The sequence below is a fragment of the Leptonychotes weddellii genome, unplaced genomic scaffold (assembly GCF_054177405.1).
Source record: "Leptonychotes weddellii isolate Sample4059 unplaced genomic scaffold, ASM5417740v2 HiC_scaffold_4671, whole genome shotgun sequence".
NCBI lineage: Eukaryota > Metazoa > Chordata > Mammalia > Carnivora > Phocidae > Leptonychotes > Leptonychotes weddellii.
Window position 1 is genome coordinate 809 of NW_028013755.1, and position 10,761 is coordinate 11,569.

General features: G+C 49.7%; 1 protein-coding gene across 1 annotated transcript; it reads left to right on the top strand.

Moving 5' to 3' along the window:
- Window positions 1-461: 461 nt before the first annotated feature.
- On the top strand, window positions 462-2,170 carry LOC102744008 (keratin, type II cytoskeletal 2 oral-like; the record flags this gene model as incomplete). Its single annotated transcript, XM_006752264.2, has 3 exons — window positions 462-605; window positions 1,229-1,452; window positions 2,136-2,170. Coding segments are annotated over exons 1-3 (403 nt in total), but the record flags the coding sequence as incomplete, so codon positions are not given.
- Window positions 2,171-10,761: the final 8,591 nt, after the last annotated feature.

The window sequence follows — 10,761 nt, forward strand, 5'->3', positions numbered from 1 at the left end:
CTTCTGTCCTCCTCCTCCCATCCCAAATCTGAATGGGGCATAAGCTGGCCCATATACTGCTGACTCTTCTGGATTTTCTGCCCAAGGAGGGACAGCCTGCTGGTTAAGAAGATGGTTCCAGCGTCTGAAATGTTTGCATTCAAGTTCCAGCACTTTCACTCGATAGCTGGATGAGTTTGGTCATGGGAATTAAGCAATCTGTGTCTCAGTTTTCCCATTCATAAAATGGAGATAATCATACCTTTCTCATCAGGTAGTTGTGAAGTACAATGAGATAAAGCACAGAGCCAGGTGCAAAGTCTCTGCTCCACAAACACAGCTATCACGCTAGAAAACAGGTCCCTGGATGCAGGGGAGAGAGCACCTTGCACAAGTCACATGTCTGTGTTTTGGTTTTCCTGCTTGTGGCATGAAGGGTTGGGTTAGGGGATCTGTAAGGACCCTGCTGGCTTTCTGAAAGGATGACTCTTTCCTGGGAACAGTTGGGGGAGCTGCAGACCACGGCCGGCAGACACGGGGATAACCTGAAGAACACCAGGAATGAGATCTCAGAGCTCAACAGGATGATCCAGAAGCTGCAGGCCGAGATTGAGAGTGTCAAGAAGCACTTGGGAAGAGAAGGAAGAGCATGTGTCTGAGACTGTGGGCTTATGCTTGCACCATAACACTCAGGGCTCAGCACTTACTCCTGTGAAATCCTGTCGTAGACTCAAGCGTGCTAAGATTGACCAGGTGCAGCTCTGGGCTGGGTGCTGAATAAAGGTCCTGTCCCCATGGAGTCTGGTGGCTGATGTGGGTCAGCGATACTGAATACTGGCAAGACTGGGGAGGTTGGGGAAAGAAGCTGATTGTGTGAAGACCGAATTGGGAGAGTAGCCTAGGATGGCCACATCTAGATGCACTGGGGCAGAGAGAAAGTTTCTCTGATAATTCGGGAAGACTTCTTGGAGGAGGGAGGTCTTCAGAAGATGCTCAATCTCTTACCATGAAAGGCGAGAAAGGTAAAGGAAGAGTCTGACTCCTCATGAGCTGGGCTACGTCCTTGAGGCCAGGTGTCGATAATCCCCCTCCTTGATGTGCTAGGGCTTAGATGGAGGCCCAGGCTTTAACCTCTGTGGGCCGTGGTTTCCTCATTTGCCCTACATGAGGGGACCCATATGCAGGTACCAAGCACACAGTGCAGGCCCTCAGTATATGAATCTCAATTGGACTCCTGGCACCCCATACCCAGAATGCCAACCTGCAGACGGCCATTGCTGATGCAGAGCAGTGCGGGGAGCTGGGCCTCAAGGACGCCAATGCCAAGCTTCAGGACCTCAAGGCCGCCCTGCAGAAGGCCAAGGAGGACCTGGCCCGGCTGCTGCGTGAGTACCAGGAACTGATGAATGTCAGGCTGGCCCTGGACATTGAGATCGCCACCTACCGGACCCTCCTGGAGGGCGAGGAGTGCAGGTTAGTGAGAGTCCCTCTGGTTCCCGAGAGGCCCAGTGGCCTGGTGGCTTTGCGGCCTGAGCCTGCTGCTGGGTACCGGGTGCGTGCATGTGCTCTCCACTGGAGGTGGTGGTAAGCCCTCCACAGGCCCAGCCTCCTCCTTTTCAGGGCTGCAAGATGCTGCAAGACCTCCAGGAGAGCTGTGTTCCTAGGCAATAGACACCCCAGAGCCTTATCTTGGACAGGCTTCCCCGCCCTTCTTGTCTGATGTTTTAGCTGTAAAACACGTGTCTGCAAACAGCGGTCATAGGCAGAAAGATTATTTCTAGGCCATTTCTTTATTATGGCCTTAATTGTAGGTTTCTATAGAGTAGGTTCCTGGAGGCTGGCCCTTGGGTACAAGACCCTGGCCCATGTGGATTCAAATAATACTTACCGAATAAAGAGGATCCTGAGGAGTGGGAAGAGGGTGAGTAGGCCAGGGAGTGCTCCTCGGCTCTTACTCTGTGGAGTGTTTGTGGAAAGGGCAAGAACTGAAGTCCAACCTGACCCAGTAGAAAAAAGGAATGCATGCCATGATTTTTCGAGCACCTATCATCCTATTTCTTGTTGTCAGCATCAATCGCTGTTGCCCTAGGCAAGGTGCGTCTGGGGAAGGGAAGAGCTGCACAGGTCACTGACACTGGGGTCTGGTCCTCCCACAGGATGTCTGGAGAGTGCCAGAGTTCTGTGAGCATCGGTGAGGACGCAGGGCTTTCTCTGGGAAGGGGTTGGACTGCTGGGAATCATGTTTTTCAAATCGCGGGCCAGCGCTGGTGAGAGATCATCCTAGCTGCAGGCTGGGAAGAGCTCTTGGGTGGTGGCCAGGGTAACCCCGAGGCTGAGTTCCCAGAGGGGCCACCCTCCTCTCCCCGCTGGTCGCTGGCCCTGCCACCCTGCGCGAAGTCTCAGTGGGCGGGACCCTGGGAAAGACCTGAGGGGAGCGGGTGTGGCCCCGGGGCTGGAGGACGCCCCACAGGCTCCCTGACCCCAAATGCTCTTTGCAGAGATGGTGCACAACAGCGGCGGCGGGGGAGCCCCGGGAGCCGGTGCCCCGGGAGGCGGCGCACTGGGAGGCGGAGCTGGGGCCCGCGGGGGGGCCTGGGCTCGGGGCGGGGCTCGGTGGTGCGCGGGTGGGGGGGGGCTTCTCCGGTCCTGGGGGCTCCTGCGCCGTCAGCGGGGGCGGCAGCAACAGCTCAGGCCGCATCTTGCAAAGCTCCTGCCAGAGCCAGCGGTCCCACCACAAATTCTGAACGGGGCACGCCAGGTGTCCCCGGACCCCTTCACCTGCCCGCATACCCCAGCTCTGTGCATGCTATTCCACACCCCCGTGGGGCCCTTTCCCAGCGCATCTTCTGACCTGTGCCCCGGAGCCCCACCTTTCCAGACGACTAGAGTCGTGGCCCAAAATTTGCTGAGAAGGTTGATTGGGTTGAGCAACCGTCTAGCCCCACTGAGTCAGGCTAAGGGGCAGGGCCCAGGAGCTAGGCGGGTTCATCGCCTCTGCCCCACAGGTGACCCCACTGCAGCCCCACATCCCACTGCCTTATGGGAAAGCCCCAACCAGCCCCTGCATGCACCTCTTTCCCCAGCTTGTAGCCAGCGCCCCCTCCCCTGGTCCTCACCTCCTGCTGGTGCTTTGATTTCCCATTAGTGGTACTTGTCCCTTTTTGACTCCAAGAACTCTCTGTTCTGTATCTTCAATAAACTGCATTGTGTTTCAGACATGGTGGCAGAATTTTCATTCTGGATTGCAGGGTCACTGGTTCTAATGTCCATGCCTGTGGGTCATGGCAGTCCCTTTCACACAGAGGGTTCTGGCCTGAGACTGGAGGGAGACTCTAGGGAGGAAGTTCTAGAGTTCTCAGGCAGGACAGACATGATTTTTCAGCCACCAGATGCTATGGATGATACAGATCGACTTCCTTAATTGATAAGATTTTGAATTCATAAAAAATATATTACGTTTGAAAAAAGTAGGTTAGATTTCCTTGCTTTTCAGTAATTCCAGGTAGGTCTGAAATTGTCCATTAATTGCAGCTAATTGTAATTGAATGAGTTGCTGGTAGACAAATATTTTCAAAAAGCAATGATAAAACTTCAAATGTTTTATAGCAAAAAATTATATACGCCGAGGCTATGTTTTATCGTGTTTCATATAACGTGGGGTGAAACCTTCCAATATGAAGAGTTACGAGAGCTGACAAAGAACTTAGAATAGCCTCATGACCGGTCACCCCCTACCCCTACCCCAGACATAGCACACCATCAAGGTGGATCCAGGGGTACTTGGGCAGAACACAGATTCAGTGCAGGGCCAGGGAGTCCCTCTCAAACCAGGGACATGTAGGTTGGGAGAAGCAAAATAAAAGGTGAACAAACATATGAGTACGTGCATGAGTACCTCCCTTATAAATGATGGTCCTCGTTAGCATAAGAGGACTGACAAAGGATGTCAGAGAAACAGAAAGAGAAGACACACTTTATGGTGATCACAGAAACTCTTAGCTAAGTAAACACGCACTTGCAAGAGAGCCAGATGCTCACTGGGCTAGACAAAACACAACATACAACTGCAGCTTTGACAGAGAATGTTCTAGCTCGAGAGTGAAAAGTTTCCTTGGAACAACCAGAACGGTCAGAGAGGGAGGGAAGTGTGGGGACTGTCCCATTGCAGCCGGTCCTCACAGAGGCTGTAGCCTCCCCTCTCAAAAGCAAACCCACTGTTGGCCATACCCCTGCCCTGGCTGGTGAATGCAGCCTGGAGACAGGTGCCTTTAGCCTCATGGCTTGTTTCAAATGTACAAGAAATTGCCACACTCCTTTAAGTAGGATGATTAAAGAAGAAAGCTTTCCACAGCTTTCATATGATTTACAAAATTCCACAGGGCCATGTTTTCTTACTCATGATGCCATTCTGATTTGTTAAGGGAAGCTGGATGGAAAATCCAGTTTGGTTCACAGAAATTTGCATATATTGTGCAGCAATATAATCTTTGTTAAAACTGATGCTTTCTTGTGATTTGCCTGGCACTCTGTGAACAGCTTTTTTTTAATGAATTAACTCATTCAATCTTCACAGAGCTGGGCAGCTCTGTTATTATCTCTACTTTACAAATGAGGAAACTGAGGCACAGAGAGATTAAGTGGTGGAGGCAGGATTCAAGCTCCAGCAGCCAAACTCCAAAGTGTCCTGAAACTGCCTCGCGAAGCAGAAAGTAATACAGCACAGTGGGAAGCTCTCAGACTTTGGAGGCAGGCTGCCCTGGTGTGATCCGGGCTTCCCACTGGCAAGCCGTGTCACTGTGGGCAGGTTGCTTGGTACCTCCTCCCGCGCTAAGTCTCATCAATAAAATGAGGTGGTTCCGGTTGAATGATGTCATCTGTTTAACTCCTGGCACACTGTGAGCCCAGTAAAGTGTCATTACTATTTATGGACAACATTTCAGGAACCCACCTATTCTTTAAAGGAGGGAATGGTGGTAAATTAATTCCTTTCGTTTGTGTCTCTCCCATCATGGGCAAGGTGAGACATGATCTGGGAGTTTCCCACAGGTCTCATATTCCACTCCCCCCCCCATTGGATTTGTGGTTCTGGACCCCACTACACCACTAACTAGCCCTGTAGCCTTGAGTCTCTCCCATTTTCCTCTTTGACCCAACATATAGAAGTATCCTCTGCCAGACAACCCCAGTCCCCTACCAGGGCCTCGAAGTTTCTCTTGGAAGTCAATCCCAGTCTAACCTTGTTTTCCTTTGGGCCCACACTTGTGTAGCTGTTCCTTTTGCCTCAGAGACAAGAGAGGGTTGCCAGCTTTATAAATGTGTGTATAAATAGTCATGACTTCAAGTGTGTTGGATGGGAGAGCCTAATACACCTAGAACAATATTATCTCTGGACCTTGGCCATGAGAATGTGCAGGGCTGCTCTCAGACCTTGGGAGGGCTTGTGGCCCCAGGGCTCTTGTTAGGTTTTAGGAGAAAGAGAGACACTGCCCGATAGTTTCCAGGTGAGCCCTGGGATACTAGTCAAAAGGATATCAGAGGTGGAGGGTCCTGGCTGGTTTGGAGCCCGAAGAGAAGCTTGAAGGCTTAGTTGGTGCTACAAACACCCGCCATAACCCAGAAATCAGGAGAAGGATTCCCCGGGGGTGTTCCTGTGTGCCCAGCACGAGCTTCTGACCCCTGCAGGCAGGACCTGTTAGAGGTTGGAGGTGGGGCTCCCCCATGTCCATCTCCCCCAGGCTACAGGAGCACAGAGGCTGTGGGAATTCTTCAAAGGCTCATGTTCTTTTTGGATTGGGAGGGACGGTACCCAAGCTCTAGTTCTCTGCACCACCAATTTTCCCTGTAACCTTGACTAAGTCCTTGCACTCTTTGTAGCTATTTCCTTCTTGTAAAATGAAGGCTCTGGGCTGGTGATCTCTGTCACCTGTCCAGGTCTGACATTCTTCTGTAGGGAGAATGGTGGAGGCCAAGGCCAGGAGCTTTGATTCAGTCCCAGGACACTGCTCTCCCTGATCCCTGTCACATCATTGCCTTCCTCTGCTGCCCAGGGGTCCAAAAACTCCCATTTGAAAGAGATTAAAGGCTTCCATAACTACGCCAGGCCTGCAGCTGTCCCCTCCTTCCTGGGCGGGCTGGTGACTGAAATTCTTCCACCCTCCCTTTCTTTGTCCCCACACCCCTGTCACACGTGTGTGCCGCTTGGTGCTAGCCACTTGCAGACCTGGGAGATGCAGGCTGAGATGAGGAGCAGATCTGCAGGGGCTGCCCTGCCAGTCACACCAGCAACTCCTCTTGAACTCTGCCTCCCACTGCTGCCCAAGACTGTGATCCAGTGGCTGATAAGTGCCCTGGGCCTCACCCTCTTGGCAGCCCTGGGTTTCAGTACCTGGGAGACCAGCAGGGCAAGTTGGAGCCTTCCACTGACTTGCCCCTTTCCTTTAAGGAGAGTGCTGGTGGCAGGTGGGCAGAGTGTGGAGGGGAGGAAGGGGGCACCTCTTTCACCAGAGACCCCACAATGTCTTCTACAATACATGTGGATTCTGGAGTGGGAGTGCTTGGGTTCAAATCTCCACACCAGCACTTTCATCTGCGTGTTCTTGAACAAGTTACTTGATCTCTCCAAGTCTCCTTTTCCCCACTTGTAAAATGAGTGCAATTATAAGAACGCCTTCCTTATCCTGTTGATTTTTAGGTTGAGACTCTCCATGTTTTAGACCTAGCACCGTGCATGGCCCACTGAAAAAGCACTCCATAAGAGGTTAACTATTATTATGATGCCCATTATTATTCTTTTGTCCTCGGCCTGAATAGAATCTCAAGAGGCCATTTCATTGGTTCTTCTGCTTCCTTCAAGCCGGTGGTTCCCAAACCCTCTGGGACCTTTAAAAAATTCCAGAGCCCACACTACACTCCAGACCGGTGAAATCCCGGTCTGGGGTGAGGGAAGCTGGAGGAGGCACAGGCACCAGCGGTCGCTGAAGCTCTCCAAGGGATCCTAACATGTAGTAAGTTTAGCAAGCACTGCTCTTTGTCGTCCAACCGGTTGAGGGGTTTCCTTTAGGGATAGCAATTTGTCCCAGAATCCTCATCCAGCATTGACTATTGATCTGAGGTCAAGTCTCTCCTTTGGGACAAGTAAAAATCTCTCATGCTTCACCTTGACCCCAATTTTCTCTTACTTCGAGGGAGTAGAGAATAGCCGTCACCCTATAGCAAAGGCTCAGGGAGTAGTACGTGCTGGGTCCCCCACCCCCAGGCCTTCGCAGGAGTGACAGCAGTCCACTGGGGGTCATCCAGCTGACAGGAGATAGACCGGGGTGTTGACATTGGATGCTGGTAGGTCGTCACAGCCAGAGACCCAAGAAGCTTTCTAAATTCTGCCTGGGATGCCTCTCTTATCATAATTTAGCAATTCCCCATATTCACCATAAGGGTAAATATAAACCTTGGTGAACTTCCTATTTATTTAGTTGGCAGGAGAGATGTGCGAAGGGGTTAATGATTTGCATTCTTCATGGCAGGGGTTGAAAGTGAGTGGCAAAAGAGAGCACTGTAGCAGGTGAGCAAGGGGTGGGCTCACATGCTCTGGGGTGTTCAGGGAAGGCTGCATGAGGAACCCCCCCCTTGGATGACTCTTTGGAATTTCCAACGTGCTCTTCCATGTTTGATGTCAGCTACTCATTATAATCACCCTGTGAATCTGGCATTATTATCCTTTCTTTATAGCCCAGGAAAGTGAGGTTCAAGGAGGTAAGAGTTTGTCCAAGCCACGGGGCCAGGAAGGGTGGAGCCAGGATTTGAAGCTGAAGCCAAGGACCTTTTCCCCACACCACTGCTGCTTCCTGCCTGGGACCTACCATCCCTTCTCCATATACCTTCTGCTTTCTCTGCCTCTTCTCTCTGCCTCTACCCGACTCAGAATCCTTGCTTTCAGGTACCTCTCTTACATGACCCATCCTAATTCCTACCTCCACTTCCCTTTCCTTCCTCTGGCTCTGCTGGTTTTCTCCTTATGTCTCCTAAGCCTGGGAGCTGAGCCTTGGCTTCCCTCTCCTACCAAGAGCTCCCCAAATGGGTTAGGGTCAGGACGAGGGCTGTGTAGATCTAGATCTGAGATGCCAGACCAGGGTGGCAACTGTCCTGACTTGCCTGGGACTATCCTGGTTTACGCACTGAAAGTCCAGGCAGAGTGGGACCCTTGGTCATCTTACCAGGTTCCGAGAGTAACTATATCTATGCTTGTTTAGTGTATTATAGTGTTCTGTGCTTTTTTCACATGCCTTATAGCTTTGAGAAGTTTCTTTGAGAAATAGCTGCTCTGATTTCCTTTAAATATCTGAGGCTCTGGCGTAAGTGACTTGCCTAAGATCACAGGGTAGTAGAAGCAGGGCTGGGAGCTGAAACCAGTCTTTGTGACTGTAAATTTCAGGCTCACTCTCTGTCTCCCACAGTGTCTCCTGGAGATGGTCCACTAAAGCAGTTACTGAGCACATAGGTGTGGATGCTTGAAGCTGCCCACAGAGCCCCTCCCAGCCTAGGGTGCTTTCTCCTCACTGCGGCTCCCCGACACCTCTCTTGTTCTTTCCCACCACCCGCCTTTCCCACCTCTATAGCTGTTGGCAGCTGTGGTTTCAGTTTCAACTTTTGCAAAAATATTTACTTATTGCATAAGTACAAAGGAAAAGGACGTTTAAAATATTAGAAAAAAAAAAACCCTTCTACAATTCTTAATAAGTTGATGTACTTTTTTTGGTTACTTTTTAAGCCTGCCTTCTGTGCATTCTTAATTTTTATGAATTCATAGTGCAGACACTCTCATGTATTTAGCTTTCTTCATTTAATGTTGTATCATAAGCATTTTCAACAATGCTCCTACTCAGTCTCCTTGCAGATAATTTTAAATGATTGTATCCGAATGGGCAAGCAATCTGGACGTTTAAGATTATTTATTATTATTTATTATGGTTTTATTATTATTGTTTTTATTAAGTTTTGGGTGAAAGCCACCAACCATTTGAGTCCAGAGGGAAAACACACATTTTTGTTGGCTGACGCTGATGCTCAATGAATGAACTTCATTTCATGCTTGTTGGCAGTGCTTTCCAGAATGTGGGCCCATACACCAGTGCTCCATGGGCACTTTGTTGCAGCTTTGAGAAGAGATAAATATAGAATTTGAGAATAACTATTTGGAAAATTAATTTTTTCCCATTTAACAATAGAACAATTTTATGTCTATTGAATTTAGAAATAAAAATTGGGGCCCATATATTGTATATCTTAACAAAATCTCCTCTTATGGGAAACTTTTAAAATTTTATTTTACAAAAGCGTTGGTCTAAAATACATTGGAAATAAAAAAAAGAGAGATTTCATGATAGTTTGTCTTTTGGTCTAGAAGACCATGTTCAGTCCTGGCAGATGCTCAGTGCACCTGCAACCACAGATCTTCAGCGCTATAGGACCTCATCTGCTTTGTAGGGGAGGAGCCTGAGGCACATAGAGCAACACATGATGCACCCAGCAAAATGTGAACAGTCTTGGGCAGAGTCTCCTGGCTTTCACTTGCACTCAATGACTATAATACCCCGTTTTCATGTGATTAAAATTTGGGATGTTCATCGTGGTGATAAATGACAACAGGGAGCAGAAGCAGGGGGAGGGGAGGTCAGAACAAAGCTTTCATCTGATCAGGGTAATGCTATGGCAGCAGATGTCTCCACCCCTGTCCCAGCTGTGATCACAAGTCAGCTAGACAACCCCTAGCTTTGCCCCAGATCTCCTGGTCACACCCCAAAACAAACAATTCAGTGGTGGAGTTTCTTAGGATGGTATCAGCTAATGATTTGGGGGAAACTGTATAGGAGTTTCCAGCAACTTGGTCCTGAGAGATTATTGCACTGTGAACTCTAAATGGCAAGAGATGAATGATAAATGATCAAGTTGGGGAAGTTTAACTACAGTACAATGTCTGCAACTCATAGGTGTGAGGTTTTAAACAGATGTTGCTGGCAGGCAAACTAAACATAAATATTCCCCTCCCAGAATTTGGAAGGTGCCCAGCCCAGCAAATGCATGTATATATAGGGACTAAGCCAGATCTCTTGTTAAAGGAGTCAGAGCTTTTTCCCTCCTGGGTCTCTGCCTCCTTCCAGCTGGGACTTTTCTTCTGGCTACTTCTCTGGATGTTCTAGTAACCATGAGCCGCCAATTTAGCTCTCAGTCAGCCTTTAGCTCCAGGAGCAGGTGGTTTTACAGCGCTGGTTCTTCTGCAGGCTCTGGTGGGGGGAGTCGAGCTGTGGGGTCTGTGTGTCAGGCCCGAGGCAGGTGTGGTGGTGGTGGTGGGTATGGAAGCCATGCCAGGGGGTTTGGTTCTAGGAGCCTCTACAATCTGGGAGGCAGTAAAAGCATCTCCATTAGCCTAGTGGGGAGAAGTGCCAGTGGTTTCTGCCAGGGTGGGGGAGCAGGAGGGAGATTTGGAGGAAGGGGCAGAAGTTTTGGGGGAGGTGGTTTTGGAGGTGGTGGCTATGGAGGAGGTGGTTTGGGGGGTAGCAATTTTGGGCTTGGGGGCTTTGGTCCTTCCTGTCCCCCAGGGGGCATCCAAGAGGTGACTATTTTTTTTTTTTTGTCTTTTTTTTTTTTTATTCTTTTGTTAATCCCCATACATTACATCATTAGTTTTAGATGAAGTGTTCCATGATTCATTGTTCGTGCACAACACCCAGTGCTCCATGCAGAATGTGCCCTCCTCAATACCCACCACCAGGCCAACCCATCCTCCCA